Source organism: Penicillium diatomitis, assembly GCF_028827545.1.
Source record: "Penicillium diatomitis strain IBT 30728 chromosome Unknown utg000009l_segment0_segment0, whole genome shotgun sequence".
Classification (NCBI taxonomy): domain Eukaryota; kingdom Fungi; phylum Ascomycota; class Eurotiomycetes; order Eurotiales; family Aspergillaceae; genus Penicillium; species Penicillium diatomitis.
Genome location: NW_026623181.1, coordinates 1,777,981 through 1,797,531, shown reverse-complemented (window position 1 = coordinate 1,797,531; position 19,551 = coordinate 1,777,981). Strand labels below are relative to the sequence as shown.

Genomic DNA, 19,551 nt, shown 5'->3' with positions numbered 1-19,551 from the left:
ACCCCCGGTTTCTGACTTGGGAAACCTCAAGCCTGTGGCAGATTATTGTCACACGTCTTGCAATGTCTCACGTATAGCAAGAACGCAGTCAGAAAGCGTCATCTTCGGGCGCCGAGGAAGTAGATGAGACAATTCTCCCCATTGCCAAAGGCTCATCTGACTTTCCCTGAGCGGCAAAGCCAACGATGGACCTACCAGCGGCTTCCCATGATGAAGGCACTCTTTCCACGTTCTTCTCAGACGGGTTGAATACTTTCGTGATTGATTGTCCTTGCCATTCGAGTGTGGACAGCAAAAGCGCAGATCGAGCAGAGGACAGGTAGAAGCCAGATTTCGAATCTCAGTCATCCAGCTGCATCTTCTCAGCTCTCAGCCCTGGCTCAGATGAAGACCCATTTGGAGTTATGACTGTCAATCTCACGGTGACACGGGAGCGACTTGGTGTCACACCTTCGAACAATCACGCCACGCGCTCAGGGCGAATGCCGGCTTCGCGCTCTCCTCTAGTGAACTTTGATGATCGGGCACCCTGCTCTCATCGGCCAAAGTGGTCAGCAATGTAACTGTGGTAATTTGAGATGGTGTTCGCCCACTGCTTGCTGATCCCCGAGCTGATACTTGACCCGGAGATTTCTCTGGGAAAATGAGCTTGCGCTTCGATCCAGATACATGAGAACTCTGCGGATTTTCGTGACCGAGCACATTTGCTGGCATGAGGTTGGATAAACAGGAATGATCAGCTAACATTGCAGCAACGTACACGATATATTCGCCCCGTTTGCTTATCTGGCCAGAACAATCACGCAGTCCACTTTCCAGCTCCGTTTGACAGACCGGAAGCATCATGTACCACTGGATTCTGGGACAGATCACTTGGCCGCGTGGCATACTAGGCCTCATTCTCGTCACTCTGATCGCTCTATACTGGTTCACCCGGGTGCCGGGCTCCATGCCACGAAATATTCCCACAGTCCCGATCTACATCTCCCTGCTTGGTCTCTGGAGCGACATGGGACAAGACGATATCTACGACCGCTGGCTACGTGAACCACTTGAACGATACGGCGCAGTGAAGATATGGTTTGCTGGACGATGGAACGTTCTTGCCACCCGACCTTCATTTTTGGTAGACATGTTCCGACACGAGGATGTCTATGCCAAGGCGGGCAGTCAGAAGAAGATACCGTGGAGTGTGATTGCGTCGTTGGTGGGAGACAATATCATCAACAGTCATGGGGAGACATGGCGATTGTATACCTCGATTATGAAGCCCGGCTTGCAAAGACGAATCACTGACTCAAGGCCTCTATTGGAAAAGTCGAGAAAATTCGTGGATATAATCTTGGAGGAGCAGCAAATCTTGGGGCCTGGTCGAGGCGTGCTTGTGAATCCTATCATTCAACGATGGGCGATTAGTTGTATGGGGATTCACTTTATGGACGTCGATCTTGAGGTAGGCTGTCTGCACTTTGTTCGTTGAGCCTGATCCTTTGCAACTCTTGCCTGTCTCTGGCCCGCCCATTGATCAAATGACATACTGTGTGACAGGCCATCGAGAGACCAGGTCAACGCCTGGAAGTACTTCAGACCATCATCAAAAAGACACTGTTCCACCCCCTCTTCTTCAACTTTCCACAACTTGACCGGTACCCATACATCTTTCGCCAACGCAAGGTTGCTTTTGGAATCATGCAAGAATTCGGGGATCTTCTCTGCGAGACGGTCAAGCAGAGACCCTCCCATGACGAGACCGCCGACGGCGACCAAGTCGTCGATTACCTCGACCGCGCTCTCAAAGAAGGCCGAATCACAGAAGAGCAATATCGGGCCAATCTCAAAGTAACATTTCTTACCGCTCATGAAAACACCCAACAACTCCTCAATTCTACCTTCTGGGTCCTCGGTCAAAACCAAGATATACAGCAAAGACTTCGCGCGGAGATTCTTGCAACGGGAGAAGAAGACCCTTCGACGGAATTAGTCCATTCTCTTCCGTATCTCTTTGCCGTCATCCTTGAATTACTCCGTCTCTACCCGCCTGTCTCTCAATTAATCAATCGCGTGACAACTTCCGTGGCCGTGCTAGGCGGGAAAGTGGCTATACCAAATCATACCTGGGTTGGATGGAATGCATTTGGCGTCCACACTGACCCCAGTGTATGGGGCTCCGACGCCAGGGAGTTCAACCCAGATCGATGGGGCAAGGATGTGAAAAGTATTCAGAGTACATTGCGCAGCAAGACGACTCAGTGTCATTTTATTGCATTCAATGCGCATTCAAGAAAGTGTCTCGGGCAAGGCTTCGCGGTGCTTCAGATGAAGATTCTTCTGTTTGAGATGCTGAGGCGGATCGAGTGGACGGTCGATCCTCAGTATGAGTTTAAATTGACGTCGGTGAGTTGGTCGTCTACTCTTGCCGTTGTGCTTTTGTCGTTTGTTCAAGTGGGGATTCTTTTTCAAAAAAAAAAAAAAAAAAAAAAAAAAAAAAGAAAGAAAAGAAACGGTAGAGCTAATTGTACGTCCATCTCATACAGGGAGGAATCATGGCTCCTCTGGGACTTCGAGCGGTCATCAACGAACGGAAGAGATGATCGACCGTGCCTGATTGTGAAGCAGCAATCGGAGTGGGAGGGGCCAACTCGCGCTCGCAGCCTTCAGTTTGGATTGCTCATTGAATGCAGACCAGACGTTGGTTATCTTTCAAAACGTATGTTGGGGATTCGCTAATTTGTTTGCTTATTACTGGATGGAGTGCAAGAGAAAGGTGGATAGCTTGGACCGCGCTGTGCTTAGCCGATCGAGTCCAGATTGAGTCATGGCAAAATCACAATTGTCGATTTTCAATTCTCTTCCCGAAATGAAATGAAGTGATGGCAAGAACTATGCCCGACAACAATCTTAGACCATCTTTCCTTTTCTGATCACTGCGAGCTTCCCGGATCTCAGGAATGATTGGCAAGTCAAAGCTAGAAGCGCGATCAGTCTGGCCAAATCCAATAAAATTCGACATGACGTAGCCATACGTAGGCATCAGACGCCCACTCCGAAGCAATGCAATATTGTAATGAGCCATATTCTCCTTGGAGGCGCGAGTCAACTTTGACCGCACACGGGTAGTAGTTGAGATCTTGAAGCCGGCGCCATCTGGAAGCGCTTCTGCACAACCGGCCGACCTAAGCGGTCGTCGGCAGCGGGCTGGAGAGGAGTGCCACGGTCACTTCATGTAGCAAAGTGCATGTTGATGATGGCGTTGTCATGATAGGTGCATCAATGAGGTGCGAGATTCGAGGTGTTGCCCTTCTGGTCGTACCTACTTCATATTAGGTGTGAGCGACCAACCGAGAAAGGAGGGCTCTGTGTAGCTGTGTAGCTGTGTAGCTGTGTAATACTGTAATGGATATTGTGAACGAATTCCGAGGTTGGAAAATAAATGAAGACATTCAAAGGCTCTCAGAAGGAGGGCTCAACAAGCGACATACATGGTGTCGCTGGTTTCACTACGCAGAATGATTCTGTTCATCCGAGGTTCCAATCGGGCCATGGGGGTCCTACTACCGTCCTCTGGTCTATTATATGACTACTCTCGCTGCTAGACTTGTGAAGCTGGCAGTACGGAACCTGAACGCAAGTCGTTGCATAGAGGCACGAGCTGTTATATGACTACCTTACCTAGCTCCTTTCATGCTTGAGGTGGTACTCGTTGGATGCGAGCTCGAGCTCTGGGGGGTTTTTTTATTCGACAGAGAAGATTCTTACTACTTCGTAGCTTGGGATTTCAGTCGACCACTTAAGACAATGTGAACCCTGTCATCAAGATGACTTGAATTATGCCTAGTCCCACGACAGTCAGTTCAACACCGGACGCTTCAATGTACAAGGTATGTTATTGTATAATGTATGGAGATGCTCGTCGGACAACATCCGTCGTCTGGTCTGCCGACCCACCACCGCGTGAATGCTCACTGGCCGACAATGTCGCAATATGATTGACTCAACGGAGCAGTCATGAAAATGAGTCAAGATGAGCGTACAGATGATAGGGTCTTCCCAATGCCTTTCGAACAAGGTACAGGCACTGGTGCTGTGAATGCAAGAAGCGGACACCACAGGATCGTAGTCTATAGAACTCTGCGAGTTCGGCGGCCCTGTGCGTCTTCGGAAGATTTCAAGGTGTGACCTTATTAGTGAGATTCAGTTCAAGCATCCCGTCGTTCGCCGAAGGGGACCTGATCTCGGTGTTGAGGGGATATCCAGGGGAGAAATGCAAGTTCCTGCACCTCGCCTGGCGTGAGTGCGTGACTCAGATCTCGAGAGTCTCGAATCTCTCGACTAATCTCGAATGCCGACATCCGTCCCGTCGTCAGGTACCCGAGTGTGGGACATGGTGCATGGCGCGAAATGTTCAACGAGCAATTTATGCAAAGAAGACTTCAGTTGGCTTCATATCTACATGAGAACAAAATGATCAGAGTCATTTTTGTCACGACCTGCTAGACGCGAGGCTTCGAGAGCCAGCTCTGTCCGCATGATACACAATCAGGTACAAACAGCCGATCGTCCTGCCAAGACTCACCCGCATACAACTTTAACCAAAGCTTAAAATGCGAGCCCCCCCCCCCGATTTCGCTACTGTGATACTTCGACATCGTAGAGGCGCAGAGGGCGATCGCCAACGATGACATACAGTAATCGTGTCTATGAGTCTTGGAATGCATCTAAACTACTAAAGGGAGTTACGTTGGATCACCGTCTTCCTCCACTCCGTTTTGAGTCCGTTGGAACTCCGCAGCCACGATCCAAGCCATGCGTGGAACACCAAGACCTCTCCCTCGGTGGTATCTCGGCGCTTTGCTCCTTCAAGATCGTGCCGCCCCAAATCAACTCGGGCCATCACTCTCGAGCCCAGGCGGCTCAGAACTCACCTGCTCAGCCAATCCAAGAGTCACCTGAGACGCATTGAACACTTCACTCCCAATCTTGACCACCTCTCGACCCCCGTTCGCACTGTCCCCCTCTTCGCCGGTCACCTTTCCCGGGGAGTCATGGCTGGCCACCAATGTAGCCAAGGGCTTGAGGCTTGGGACTTGCGCCCTTTCGTAGACATCCAGACACCCCCCAGTGGGCACCCAAGACGGTCGGTCCATGTGGCTCGGATTTCTCAGACCGCGACGACCAACCAGGCACGGCGGATCGCGACCATCCTTGCCCTCTCGTTGGTGGAGAGAGTGCGAAGTCGGAGCGATAAGAGTCGCTGGGCTACTTACTTTTGGGGGGGGCTTGCGAGGCTTTTGGGCGCTCGTGCTGGTTATTTATGCAAGCTTAATCCCCCCTCCCTCCAGTGCGGTTCGGTGATGGAGAGTTTCGCCCGTACAAAATCCTTTTCTGCTCATCCTGGACGTGATATCGACTCATCATGTCGACACCTCCAGGAATTGAGCTTCACATCCCCCAGATTTGATGATGACCAATACTGTCGACAATTCCAAACCGTCCTTATCTCCCCAAGGCGGCTAGACAACGCCAGCAACTCCACCGAACCAACGCCGTCGACTTTCCGCGACCGACTTCTTACGAGAGAAAAATTACCCCGGAAAGTCCTTAGGGGGGGGGGGGGGCTGACTGTCGCCCCATCTCGAGTGTGGTACACTGTGACTGAACAATCCCTATTGCGAGACACCCAATTGTATACGGCTCCAATGTGTATTCTCACCAACGAGACACGAGCCAAGTCCGCTTGACGACGCCTTATACAAAGACGCCCGGATTATCGAACAATCACCGTCGTCGGATGTCTGATGAAGACACAGGATACATTTCAATGTGATCATCCTCCAAGCTGAAGCGACCGATCCTGGGAGATGGCCTCTTAGCACGGGCTTCCCCAGCCGTCACTCTACCCACCCAATGCGGAGCAACTCTTGTGTCACTGTTGATGGTTAACTCCCCGGACAGCGGAATGGTTGGCTTGGATATTGACGGCTTATGCAGGACTGGGCACTGATAGAGGATGGATCGTCGCTGGGCCTGGCGTATTCACCTTCTGGAGATGAGTTCTCCGAGTGAGACTGGAGTAATGGGCGGTGACCTTGTTTGCCTTTTCCTCCCAGTGGGCTGCCTTTGGAGCCAGTGGCGCTCTGTCCGGGGGCCTCTACAATCTACACTCTCTGCGGCAAGCGCGAATCTGCCGACCGAAGCCATGTCGGACTTTCATCCTCACGGCTTCGAGAGTCCGTCGACTTGTTTTGAGTGACGACTATGCAGTCGAGGGGCTTCCAATGGTTCGTGGATCGAGAAGCCCGGTAGCAGGGCATCACGATGTCCGACACATGATTTTATGATTCGTTCTTGAACCCAGGACGATCAATCCTCGACTCGGAAACGCGGGGAAAAGACGGCCCCAACGTTGCAGTCGCCAAGAGGTACACAGACTGCGATGGAGATACGCTTTGTCCCCGACTGTTCCATGTTGTCTTCTGGGCTTTTGTTGGATTACTACGTCTTTCAGTCATCACCGTGCGACCAGATTGGAAGCTTTGAACCGGCTCCATTGAGGACTGCGGCGCTAAGCATCTTCCCTCCCCCAAGAAGGCAACTCCTCGGCGCAATGAGCCGCCCTCCTTGATTGAATCAAAACATCATTGAAACGCAACTCAAAAAAAAAAAAAGACACACTCGACATTGCATTTTGAGGGTGGGGGTTCAGGTGAATTCCAGAGACACTTGCGCATTGCGAAGCATAGGATGTTTTGCATGATGCACTGTCGTGTTTGACTATTGAGACCAGGCCAGACGACCGACGCAGCAGCAACGGCAACCCCTGTTGCACGGACTCCCAACCACATCGTCTCGGAGGTCGCCTGATAAGAAACCCAAACGGGCAGTCCCCGGGGCCATATGGAGACCCTCTTTCTCGCTCTTTTTGGGTTCCAGCCGACCGAGCCGCAGGAAGACAGAACAAGACGACGGAGAAATCCGGGTTTCGATAAACTATGGGGGTACCATCTATGAACCCAGAATGGCAACGCCCTGATAACGGTCTGCGGCCGGAATGTCGCAGCTGTGGCATTCACATTGATTACTCTGGAGTCTGGAGTCCGGGAAGCCAGGCGCTGTTTGATTCCTAAATCGCCTGAATCGCTCCCCTACGACGCCTACGATAGGAGGCTGAGGCACCCCGTCAGCAATGATGCGGTTTCCTACGGTCGCCGGTGTGGAGGATGCCCCCCCCCCGGTCGATAGTGTAGCCCTCGTGAGTCAAATTGTCAATCTCTCCAGACGCGGCTCCGCATTGACTCGCGATCAGAGCGCATCGAGGGTGGTTACACGACTAGTGACACGCCGTGTGTGTCATGGCGGAACAAGCTTGAAATTCCCCAATCGAAGGAAGTACACGGGCGCGCATGCATGCTGTCACCCTCGATCGAGGAACGCTTGATCATTGGCCACAGCTTGCATTCACCCGCTGACACTCGCATTTGTCGGTCAAGTCTTGCCTCAGCTTTTGATAAGCAGAACGTCGGACTTGCCACCGGGAGACGATGCGAGTGAAGTGTGTAACTGTGTACACTGTACAGTCACCGTTCGTAGATCGATGCTATGGACCAGCTTGAAGCTTCCTCACGTCTACTTCTCCTGTGTCCGTGTATCGTCTATCGGCAGTGTGCGGAGTCCGGAGAGCAAAACTCCGAATTTGTCAGGTTGGCGCGCGCGCGCGCGCGAGAGAGAGGGCTGCTTCACGATTGATGGGTCGAGGATTCGCAACGGATCCCATTTGTGTTGTTCCCCATCAGCCCATCTCGCCTCGTGGCGAATTCTCCCAATTCCTTTTTGCCCTCCAGTACCAGCCTTTTTTGTGCCCGGAGAGCGCTTTGGAAATGTGGGATGGGGCCCTGCGGCGATGATACCGGAAACAGCCTTCCACCACAAGATGACCGAAGGGTTTTCTGTTTTCTGTTTTCTGTTTTCTTGGCGTTTTTTTTTGCTCTTTTTTTGCTGGTAACGTGAATCATTCTACGGAGCTTCTACGACCCACTTGCTATCTCGTGATTTGTCCAGATAGCGAGAGTGGAGTCTTCGGGGCGATCCACCCTCCCATCATTTTGCCTTGGGGGGAGAAGGCTATCAATGTGTCGCCCAGTTACCCTTCACCTTTTGCTGGACGGCAGTTAGTCAGGTACACTTTCATGCAGGTGGCATGCTGGTGGAAGGTCCCGGAAGAATGACTTTTTTTTTCTTCTTTTTTGTGTGGCCGCTCCCTTCTGCCACATGATGGAGCCCCTCGGTTCGACGCCCTCGAGAAGATCTGGCGTCCCAGCGTTCAGCCCATTCAGCCTGAAGATGCGTACTGCCAAGCCTCGGTCGGCATGTCGAGGGAAATTGAGCACACCGGAAGGACCACATCAACACCCAAACACACACACACACACACACACACAGGAAGAATGTGCCGGGTCAACTCGTGACCGTCAGTCGGACTCGCCCGCTCGGTGTTGAGCCGCGACCGGAAATGAGAGGCAGCCACTGGCTCCAGTGGCTGCAACGTTCACAGGGCTCAATCAACGAACATCCTTCCATGTGCGGATTGACTACATCTCACTAGTCGCAGGCTTAGCTCCTCCGTCCTTGACTTTGCGTCGGTAGCAGTCCGACCTCATTGGCTTCGATGGCTTCTGGGGACATGTTATCGTCGCCGGTCTCACGGTCGCCAAGAGACTGTCAGCGCCGCCGTTGCTTCATCGTCGGCTCCACGCGAGTCTTGGCATTCTGCACGAAATCGAGTGGTCGTCCGAAGTCCCAAAGCCAATGATCGGTCGCTCCGCTGCCCCCGATCACTCTCCATTAGTGCACTGCCGATCGCATCCACGGTTGTTGGCGAAGAGGCACAAAAGGGTTGCATTGCGCTTCTCCAATTACCGTTTCCTTGCTTGTGATGCTCGGTGCGATCGGGGAGATGGCTCTTTCTTTTTTTCCCTTTTTCTCCCTCTCTCTTCCTCTTTCGGTCGACTTTCTCGCGTGCGCCTTCGGGTTTGGATCTTTGCCTTTCCAAATGTGGGACACCGGGGCGACCTCCACCGGCACCCACACGTTCTGGGGCTTGTCCTGAATCCCAAGAGAGCTTGAATTGCCCTGTCGGGTCGATTTTCGGACATGCGTCGGTTTCTTCGTGCTTAGTCGATGAATTGACATCTTCTTTTCTCGTCCCCCTCCAATGGCCATCCTCGCGTGTTCGGCTCACCCGCTGATAAGAGTGTCCGGAATTTCCCCATCTACTCCACCGTCTGGTCGGGCCCGTTGAAGAAGAAGAAATTGTCTATATATGTATAGTGGGTGCCATCCCCATTTTCCTCGCTTGCCCTCTTGTCCCTCCTCCCATTCTCCGTGTCTGTGCAATCTCTGGAAACGAAAGGAAAAGGGTATTCCCTGATCCTTCCATCACCATGTCGTCCGCCGATCACCAGGCGGTGTCTGCCAAGTATGTTTCCCCAACCCGTTCTGTTCGATCATCCCGATGGCGTCGCGCACCGCAAAGACCTGTACCTTTTTGAGTGTGAACCTTGTCTGACTTGGTCTTCCTTGATTTTCCTTCCTGATAGCCCCCCCGCCTACAATGACAACACTCCCGTGCAACACGAGGTGATCCTGAACGAAAAGGATGACATGGACTTCGACAAGGAGAACAATGCCGTGACCCCCGACGGTGGAGAGCCCACCGACAACGAGAAGCGCTCTCTGCGTCATATCGCCGAGAACCTGCCCATCTCGGCGTGGCTGGTGGCTATTGTCGAACTTTGCGAGCGTTTCACCTACTACGGAATGTCTGGTCTGTTCCAGAACTATGTCTTCCGACCCTTTCGCAATCCCGATGGCACCCCCCGGCGGATCCTGGTGCTCTTGGTATGGGTCACCAAGGTGCCACTGGGTTGGTGACTTTCTTCCAGTTCTGGTGCTACAGTATGTTACCTCCCCTCCCCGAATCTCATTGGGAGATTCTTCTTGATCTCTCCCCTCGCGAGAGAAAGAGCCCGGTGCTAATTGGAATGTGCGAGACAGTCACCCCCATCCTCGGTGCCATTGTCGCCGATCAGTACCTCGGCAAGTACAAGACCATTGTGCTCTTCTGCGGCGTCTACCTAATTGGTCTTTTGATCTTGGTCTTGACTTCCTTGCCTATTGCACTCGAGCACGGTGCTGGTCTGCCCGGGTTCATCGTGTCCATCCTGATTGTCGGTCTGGGTACCGGTGGTATCAAGAGTAACGTTGCTCCCCTGATTGCCGATCAGTACAAGCGCAAGAAGATGGCTCTCAAGACCATCGAGAAGACCGGGGAGCGAGTCGTGATCGACCCGGCCTTGACCATCCAGCGCATCTACATGATCTTCTATGGCTGTATCAACTTGGGTTCCCTGTCCTTGCTGGCCACGCCCTATATGGAGAAGTACACCGGCTTCTGGAGTGCCTACTTGCTGTGCTTGTGCATGTTCGCCATGGGTACCGCGGTGCTCCTGTTGGGCCGTAAATTCTACGTCGTGCGCCCCCCTCAGGGTTCCATCATTACCGATGCCTTCAAGGCTCTGTGGATCATGATCAAGAACCGCAACATGGATGCCCCCAAGCCCAGCTGGCAGGCCGAGCATCATGCTGGTGCTCAGGTGTCTCTGCCCTGGGATGACCACTTCATTGACGAGCTCAAGCGTGCTCTGGTTGCTTGCCGCGTCTTCGCCTTCTACCCCATTTACTGGGTCGTCTACGGCCAGTTCTCCGGTAACTTTGTCACCCAGGCCGCTCAGATGAACGGTCACGGGATTCCCAATGATTTGATGCAGAACTTCGACCCCATTTCGATTATCGTCTTCATTCCTATCCTCGAGACCGCCATCTACCCCGTCATGCGCCGCCTCAAGATTCCTTTCCGCCCCATCACCCGTATCGCCCTTGGTTTCGGTGTCGCTGCCTTGGCCATGATGTATGCCGCCATTGTGCAGCACCTCATCTACTCTGCCGGTCCCTGCTACGGCAAGCCCCTGTGCGATGCTGGCCCGCAAGGTAACGATGTGCACATTGCCATCCAGACCCCAGCCTACGTGTTCATTGGTATTTCGGAAATTTTCGCCTCCGTCTCCGGGTTGGAGTACGCGTACACCAAGGCACCTCCCTCCATGAAGTCCTTCGTGCAGTCCATGTACCTGCTCACCAATGCCTTTGGTTCCGCCATCGCCGAGGCCTTGACTCCCGCTGCCTTCGATCCCGCCATCATGTGGATGTTCGTTGGTCTTGCCTGTGCCTCCTTCCTGTGCGGTATCCTCTTCTTCCTGACCTTCCGTCACCTCAACTACCAGGAAGATGATATGAACGCTTTGGATGCCGACGACCCTCTTCCCGATGAGGACCACCCTCGTCGCGGCAACGAGCCTCACGATCACTGAAGACCGGAGCAAATCCATAAGAAAAGCATGGTGATTCTTTAGCACTTGCATTTGTCCGTGATCACTGATTGTTTTCCTTGCCTGCATTAATCTCGCCTTTTTTTTTTCCTTCGTCCCTCTTCTCCCATCTGGTGTTACGTGATATATGGGCATGATCTCTCTGAAACATTTTTGCATTGCATTTGTCATGGCAATGAGCATGAGCATGAGCACGAGCGTGAGTATCGTCCTTTACGGTCCACGGCTCGTTGGAGATGGATTTTCTTATTCCTGTTGGCATGGGCTGCTGCGCGGCTATGTGAGATGAAGCCATGGAAATGTTCCGTTTCTGGTTGAATGTCCATTTTTTTTTTTTTTTTTTTTTTTAATTTAGTCCACGTATATAGCATATCAACATGGTCCTCTGAACTACGACAGAAGGATAGCCAATATGAAAGAATTTCAATAATACATCCAGTGATCCCGTCCTGCTCCACAGTATCGTGACTTGATAAAAGTCCAGCCTGGCTTCCAAGAAAAGCCTGATGGGGAGCTCTGGGATGCTATCACCTTGAATTGATCTAGTATCTCATCACACGCACGTCACGCCTTTCACGCATCTTGAGCACACATCCCAACCACGCTTGTCCAAGCCAGACTTGACGAGTCCGTTCTTCTCACGAGAGCAGGATTGTCTGTCTCTTTCTCCGTCCGAATGCCGGGGACGGGCTCTAGTGAGAATCAAGTGGCGCGGCTTTTGGGGTTGAATGGAATTCAGTTCGGCTGATTATTTGCTGGAGGTTGGGATTGTGGTATGTTGTCGAGTTAGTAGTCAGTAGTCAGTAGTCAGTAGTCAGCAGTCAGTAGTCGGTGCTCGGTACTACCAAGTACTCCAACTGGAAGCAGACTCCCAATACCCAGCTAGGTAGACATCTACCCAGAGGCTCTACTTCTGCCCAGTGCCCCCTACCTGTGGGCATTATACAGTACGCTCCTGCATGTACACGAGTACATTACTACGGATACGCTCCGCCTTGTGCATGACGCTCGTATGTCACGTGGGTTGTAGCGCCCTGTAGGACTAGGCAGACATGCACATCATGATTGCGTTCGTATCGTACATGTAGAGTTTAAATCCACCGAGATAGTGAGACCCGCGTATGCGTATTTCCGTACTGAGTTCGTGTTTCCAAAATAGAAATACTTGCATTAGCGTGCGAGGATGCTCTCCATTTGTCTTGAGTCTTGAGTCTGTGTCTCGACGGGCTGCACAGTGCACAACTGCACAGAGGCACTCTGTTTGGCTGTGGCGGATGCTTTTTGCCGCTCGCTGCTTGCCGCTCTGCGCTCCCCACATGGCTTGGGACTTGGGAGCCTAGAGGGATTCGAGAGGCATTCACAATTTTATACTGGCGGTGGACCGAGTGAAAATTACCGTGGGAGAAGCATTCAAACAGAGGCTTCTGGGGACGTTTTCCTTCTTCCAGTCTGGGTCCCAAGTTGACATAACTGAATTGCTCCTGCCCAGGGCGATGACGGTGACCTCTGGTGGGCAGCTCGAAAGCACACCATATATTACAATACCAGATATTGTAATACAAATACTCATCAACATGGCCATTGGCCACCGGCCACTGCCAGTGGCAAGTGACGATTTCTGTCATGTTCAAATGTGAAGGAGGTACTTTCGTCTCCGCGGTGTTCACCACAGTGGGACAATGTACCTTGTCTGGCTAGCGTTTCGGACAGAAAGAGCTTAATCTGTGGAGGACTGAAACGCCAAGGTCCCCTTACTCTCGGAGAAACTCATGCATGAGCTTGATGATTCCCATACATATGGAATGTAAGGAGTCCTGACACAACAGTGATATAGATTGATCGAGAATCCTCATTTTCATCACTGTTGAATACGCCCATACGCGACTTTTTTTTGGGATCTTTGCCTCCCGGTGCCGAACTTGGTTCAAGAAGGCATCCGCATTTCTTACGATTGGAACCCACTGCGACTCAGCCACGCCGTCTTAGTCCGTGTCATGCAAGCTTTGCGTTGACCACACCATAGTCGTAGTCTTTTATGTACTATTTGGTAGGCTTATACAGTACAGCTGTAGAGGATTGAGTAGTCTATTGCCTTGAATTGACCTCGAGTCAAGTACACTGGAAAAGCAATGCAGGTACAAGCCGTCCGTAGAGCCGCCCCGAAGAGGTCCGACACCGCCAGGGCGCTTCTGCCGCGCCACTCCTCTGGAGAGTTGGGATTGTTCTGCCAAGTGCCAACTGGTCGGGGACCCGACTTTCACTCCTTTTAAGTCTTAGTCTTACCCGCAGACCCTCCTCGACCCTCTTCGACCCTCTGGCCGTTCCGACCTTAATTTTCCCTTTCTCCCCGTTAACTAAACCTTTCCGCATCTTCACAATCCCCCCCCCCTCTCTCTCTCATCCTTGCGCATCTTTAATTCGAATCGGAGCTTCATCATCGCACAAGTTCCATCATGAGTGTGAGTGACCTGGCAACTGCTGATCCCTGCAAAGACTGCCAATTGCGAGCTCGTCGTGCGCCTCATGTCTCCCCCTTTTTCTGACCATCGCTAGTACCAGAACTTGGAAGATAACAGCCAAGGTGGCTATGGATCATACAACCCGTACGGGGCTCAGTCCAATCCCTACGGAGCGCAACAGCAACAACCCCAGCAGAGCTACGGATACGGTGGTGGCTACGGCCAGGCCGGGGCAATGGAGCAGGGCAATGGCGGCTATGGTAAGATTCAACCGTTGACCATGTACACGGTTCAACCCTTTCCCCCTCCCCAACAGGACCGTTCGTTTGACCGTTGTACTCTTCGAAAATAGAAATGTCCAACATGCAGCAAGCCCCCGACAAGAACGCGCTCCTCACCAAGATCAACGAGCTCAAGCAGGGAATTGAAGATGTCAAGAGGAAGCGCACAACTCAGCTCCGCGCGGCCCAGACAGCTCTGCTCGAGTCCAACACCAGCAAGGAGGATCAAGTGACGCGCCAGAATGTTGATTACGTCGAGGATGAGATCAACACTGCTCTTCGTTATCTGCGCGATCAGATGAAGCGCATCGCCGAGACTCCCGGTTGCGGTTCTCCCGGCCCCGCGGAGCATTACACCATCGCCAAGCGCAGTCTACAGGATGAAATTACAGCCTACCAGGGTGATCAGTCCAACTTCCACAAGCGTCTCGAGGAGCAGGTGCGCCGTCGCTATCAAATGGCCAACCCGGAGGCTTCTCCGGATGAGCTGGAAGCTGGTGTCCAGGCTGTGATGCAGGGTCAGGAGCAGGCCTTCATGGTATGTTTTCGGAAAAGGCCTCCTCCCTCGCGACATTGTTGGAAAACCAAAAAACAGCAATGTGGCTTCTTGTCTTCAATAATCTCCCAATGCTAACGATCTCGTCTAGACCCCCGGAACCCGATCGCGCCAGGCCAATGATGCCCGTCAAGCCACTCTCGCCCGTTCCGCTGCCATCCGCAAGATCGAAAAGGACATGGCCGATCTCGCTCAGCTCTTCACCGATGTCCAGGAACTCGTCATTCAGCAAGAACCTGCTGTCACTCAGATTCAGCAGGGTGCCGAAGAGACCCACCGCAATGTTCAGCAAGCCAACACCAAGTTGGACAGTGCCATTGTCAGCGCTCGCAACGCCCGCCGCTGGAAGTGGTATGCGCTGATCATCGTTAGTATGTGGTTCCCGACTCAATTCCCCCTCTTATTTGTCTTCAAGTTCTTGTGCTGACCTGTTCCCCTTTCCAGTCATTATTATTGCGATCGTGGTGGGTGTGGCAGTTGGTGTCACCCAGGCCAACAAAACCGCCAAATAGATATGACGTCCTCCCGTGGCTTTAACTTCTCATTCGACTCACGCGCAAGCTTTTCAAGTCGTTGTCCCCTGTCGTCGATCAACGAGTCCCAAAGGGTGCTTGCTCGTTCCCTCTCTCTCTCTCCCCCTCCCCTTCCTTGCGCCTCGGCGCCCCCGCTACCAAATTTTGTCACTGCCACACATTTTGCCCTCGCTTTCTTTTCTTTATACCACCTCGCATCTCGTCTCCCTCCGGTTTTTTGTTTGTTTTGTCCTGTCAAAAGCCCAACTCTACGATCGGCCGTCTTCGTTCATCTCCTTGTCTTTCCGCGGCTGTTGCCAGAACCTAGCACAGTTCGTTTGTGTCATTTCTCTCCTCTGCGACTGCTCGATGATGATGATTGTGTTTTTTTTTGTGTGTGTCCTGTTCCTTGTAATGCCCGGCTTTCCGGGTTGGTGTTGCGCGTGGATGTCGCAAACAAGCGACTTGTTTCCTGTGATGTACATAGTAGACCGTCTCCTCCCCCTGTGTTTTCCTTGCGTCTTGTTGTATTCTGCTGTACTCATGGCACGTTTGAGTCCGACGTAATAACTCTTAATAATCACCCACCTGTTCCACAATAACTCTTGCATTGTTGTAGACTAAAGTCTCGCAGACGTATCATTGCAGAGAGAGAGAGAGAGAGTAATCATATCTTTCTTGGGTATCTCGACCTTATCAGCCACTAACATCAATGCATGTCGTGGGGGTATGTGAATATGCACAACTGGCGCCTCGACCTTGGTTGCTATACAAGACAATCGAAGTTGAGTCTGCATTACGGTGGTAGTCGACTCTACAACTTCTACTCGTTCTCCTTCCCTCTGCTCACGGACCCCGACAAATTCCAATATACAACCTCAAGCCTTCCTCTCCTTCTCCCGCTGTTCCTCCGCCGGTGTCTTCGTCTTCAACTGCAGTGCATGAATGCCTCCGTCCCGCGCCATCTCATCTTTCAGTAGCGCATAGACCATGCGGTGTCGAGCCGGCTGCATCTTGGACTCGAAAGCATTGGAGACGATCGTCACACTAATCGCGAAAACAAAAAGAACAGACACTCATTAGCACTGCCATAGCTGACATGCATTACACGATGGAAGACATCGCCTGGCGATTGAGGTTCCCGGGTGAGATCTGAACGTACTGAAAATGCGTCTCCTTGGACGTTGAGCCTTGCATCGCGGAGTGGTGGGCGTGCAGATGGGAGTCGTTGCGAATGACGAGGGTGGAGGGGGTGAACGCGTGAGTGAGCTGCGCGTGAAGCGGGTGAGTATATGTGTGGTCTCAATTGTGAACACTAGGTTGCAGGAATGCCTTACCTTGTCGCGCATGAGATCTTCCATTGGCGTGGTGGAAGCCATCCTGGCGGACGTGGAGAAGAGGCGGCGCGCAAAGAGGCCTGGGACGGTACGAGGGAGCATTGGAGAACTGCGGGATGCAGTTGATTCAGCAGGGGGTATGGCGAAGGCGCGGACTTTGTGTGCGTGTGAGAGTACAAAGCAACAAGGATCTCTACGCAAAAGCTATCTCAGCGACTGATTCCTAAGAGCGTCAATTGCGCGCGTTGGACGATCGGATGTTCGAGCGGAAGTGGGGACTCGAATCATTTGGAAGACTTTCCGCGGAGCTGCTGGACCCGCATGACATGACATCAACTTTGCTATCTTTCTAATTTAGTTCTAGACACTCGAGTTTCTTGATCTCAATTGTCCACCTCGGCGTGGAAGTAGTAAGCTTGAATCCACAGTGGATCAACGCTAGGGCATCCTCACATCATGACGAGTCTCATATCTATGAGGAGACTCGCACGTCTGCCTTTGCGCGTCGGTGCAACGCGCATACAACCGAGGCCTCTAGGAGCAGGCACTCAACCCTCATATTCAAGACTCTTTTCAACAAGGAACGGCCTTCTGGCACATCTCCCAAATAGCCCAATCTTCCGAGCTATCAAGGACCATGATCCAGAAGCTTTGGCGGTTCTTCATAGCCTGTCCAGGCGGTCATTCACCTACGGGAACTTGACGGCCGACGTTTCGCGCGCAAAAGAGGACCTTGAACGTCAGGCTGTCAAAGTCAAGGGTGGATTATCGAGTCTATCTGGCGAGAGAATTGCTTTTATGGCTGAGAATGGTTACGATTATGTCGGTGAGTGGATATAACATATGCAGCCACGTCGAGATTGACCTGTGTTGGTGCTAATCGTTCCATCAAGTGATGCTCTTGGCTATCTTGGGCGTTGATGCCATTGCTCTACCATTGTCTCCTGCCTTTCCAACCGGCGAATTGAAATACATCCTAGACAATTCACAGGCCAAGATCGTGCTAGCCACGGAAAAGCATGCCGACAAGATGCAGGCCGTAATTCAGACTGGGTTAGAGCATGATCCTTTGTTTGAAATTCAACAAAAGTTGATGAAGGGGGCAAGTGGACATGAGAATGTCTCTCTAGAGGCATCAAATCGTGATCTGGAGTCCTCATCAGGTGGGATGATGCTGTACACTTCTGGCACGACCAATCGACCTGTGAGTCAATCTTGAAAAGTGCACATCGTGAACGATACTTGGATTGTACTAAAAAGACGAAACCATCTCCAGAAAGGAGTGTTTATTCCCGAGCGAGCAATCACTGCACAGGCAACTTCTCTTCTAGAGGCTTGGAAATACTCTCCTCAGGATCGCCTTCTTCATCTCCTTCCGCTACATCACATTCACGGCGTGATCAATGCGATAGTCACGCCTCTCTTTGCTGGTTCTTCGATTGAATTCATGTATCCTTTCAACACAGATCATGTCTGGAATCGTCTCGCAGAACCATTCATGACCTCAACTTCATTGTCCCATACCCCGACACCCAAAATCACCTTCCTGACAGCCGTTCCCACAGTCTACAACCGCCTTCGCTCCTCCTTTCCCTCCCTCTCCCCAGATATTCAAAAAGCCGCGCAAAAAGGCATCTCCCCAAGCAATCTCCGCCTCAACATCTCCGGCTCTGCAGCGCTTCCCACGCCCACCAAAGCTGCCTGGCAAACTCTCAGCAATGGAAATGTCCTCCTTGAACGATTCGGCATGACCGAAGTCGGCATGGCGCTAAGCTGCGGCCTAGACTTTGCAGACCGTGTCGACGGCAGTGTTGGCTGGCCTCTGCCTTCAGTCGAGGCTCGTCTCATGGATACGGAGACGAATCAGGTCATACCAGTGGGTGAAGAGCAAGACGCCAATGGACGTGAACGCGTAGGAGAGATCCAACTTCGTGGACCTACGATCTTCCGTGAGTACTGGGGCAATGAGAAAGCTACGAGAGAGAGCTTCGTGAGAAGCGATGACGGGGGCAATCCATGGTTCTGCACAGGTGATGTCGCGACAAGACGGGTTGTCGAGGGTGCTGGTCAGGGTACTAGTGGAGAATGGGCGCGTGGTCCCATGTATTTCATACAGGGCCGCAAGAGTGTGGATATCATCAAGACAGGCGGAGAGAAAGTGAGTGCTTTGGAGGTCGAACGGGAACTGCTCTCTCTGTAAGTTGCTTCTTCTTGCTCTTTCCTTCCTTTTGATCGATGATGGAGTTTGATTTATTTCATTGCAACCATACTCCCGGATTAATCGGAATTTCTGCTTTTGATTCAGATATGCTGACCTCCCACTCTCCTTTCTTCTCTCCCGCGTTTCAAGACCCCAAATCGCCGAAGTAGCCGTCGTCGGCCTCCCGTCCGAACAATGGGGCAGTAAAGTCGTCGCCGTTGTCGTCCTTCACCCCGACGCACATTTCACCGGCCGAAACGGTAAATCCTGGGGTGCGATGGATATGCGTCGGGCACTGAAGGACCGGTTGGTATCGTACAAGATCCCTCAGGAGATGAAGGTGTTGGATGCGATTCCGAGGAACGCCATGGGCAAGGGTGAGTTTTTTGGATGGTTCGAGAAGCGACCCTCCTTGATGCTGGAGAGTATCTTGTTCGATATGAGGTGAATTGACTGACGTTTTTGTTACTACAGTGAACAAGAAAGCATTGGTCAAGGAGGTTTTTGGGGTCGAGGGCTGAGCGTTGATGGCTGGGAACCTGTGAAGGTCGGAACGGCAGCACCACTTTAGTACTGTTCGAAACCTAACGCGGCGCACTAATTACTGTTGTCCATGGTGATGTATACTTTGAAAGCTGTCGAGGTGCAGCGTGTAAGATAAATCCATTCCAATGGAAAGTGAAGCTTTGTTCGATAATTAACCGAGTGGTATCTTAATTCTGTTGTACAGGGTTTCGTACAGGACGTCCTACATAGTTCATACAA

At 52.1% G+C, this 19,551-nt stretch overlaps 6 protein-coding genes across 6 annotated transcripts; 4 read left to right on the top strand and 2 right to left on the bottom strand.

Annotated features, from left to right (window-relative positions):
* Positions 1-844: 844 nt before the first annotated feature.
* xanG (cytochrome P450 monooxygenase xanG) lies at positions 845-2,591 on the top strand (the record flags this gene model as incomplete). The annotated part of the gene is made up of 3 exons (XM_056936628.1): positions 845-1,453; positions 1,549-2,394; positions 2,535-2,591. 3 exons carry the CDS (start codon positions 845-847, stop codon positions 2,589-2,591), a joined length of 1,512 nt encoding a protein of 503 aa, XP_056788563.1.
* A 2,286-nt stretch (positions 2,592-4,877) lies between these two features.
* Positions 4,878-5,144, bottom strand: N7539_007026 (uncharacterized protein; the record flags this gene model as incomplete). The annotated part of the gene is made up of 1 exon (XM_056936627.1): positions 4,878-5,144. One exon carries the CDS (start codon positions 5,142-5,144, stop codon positions 4,878-4,880), a length of 267 nt encoding a protein of 88 aa, XP_056788562.1.
* A 4,330-nt stretch (positions 5,145-9,474) lies between these two features.
* On the top strand, positions 9,475-11,423 carry N7539_007025 (Peptide transporter PTR2; the record flags this gene model as incomplete). The annotated part of the gene is made up of 2 exons (XM_056936626.1): positions 9,475-9,894; positions 9,939-11,423. 2 exons carry the CDS (start codon positions 9,475-9,477, stop codon positions 11,421-11,423), a joined length of 1,905 nt encoding a protein of 634 aa, XP_056788561.1.
* A 2,471-nt stretch (positions 11,424-13,894) lies between these two features.
* N7539_007024 (syntaxin) lies at positions 13,895-15,249 on the top strand (the record flags this gene model as incomplete). The annotated part of the gene is made up of 5 exons (XM_056936625.1): positions 13,895-13,900; positions 13,995-14,160; positions 14,253-14,719; positions 14,829-15,108; positions 15,182-15,249. The coding sequence occupies 5 exons, from the start codon at positions 13,895-13,897 to the stop codon at positions 15,247-15,249; spliced, it is 987 nt and encodes a 328-aa protein (XP_056788560.1).
* Positions 15,250-16,127: 878 nt separating this feature from the next.
* On the bottom strand, positions 16,128-16,688 carry N7539_007023 (BolA family protein; the record flags this gene model as incomplete). Its single annotated transcript, XM_056936624.1, has 3 exons — positions 16,128-16,296; positions 16,358-16,518; positions 16,587-16,688. 3 exons carry the CDS (start codon positions 16,686-16,688, stop codon positions 16,128-16,130), a joined length of 432 nt encoding a protein of 143 aa, XP_056788559.1.
* Positions 16,689-17,042: 354 nt separating this feature from the next.
* Positions 17,043-19,307, top strand: N7539_007022 (uncharacterized protein; the record flags this gene model as incomplete). Its single annotated transcript, XM_056936623.1, has 5 exons — positions 17,043-17,412; positions 17,480-17,790; positions 17,863-18,782; positions 18,892-19,163; positions 19,261-19,307. 5 exons carry the CDS (start codon positions 17,043-17,045, stop codon positions 19,305-19,307), a joined length of 1,920 nt encoding a protein of 639 aa, XP_056788558.1.
* Between the last annotated feature and the right edge of the window lie 244 nt (positions 19,308-19,551).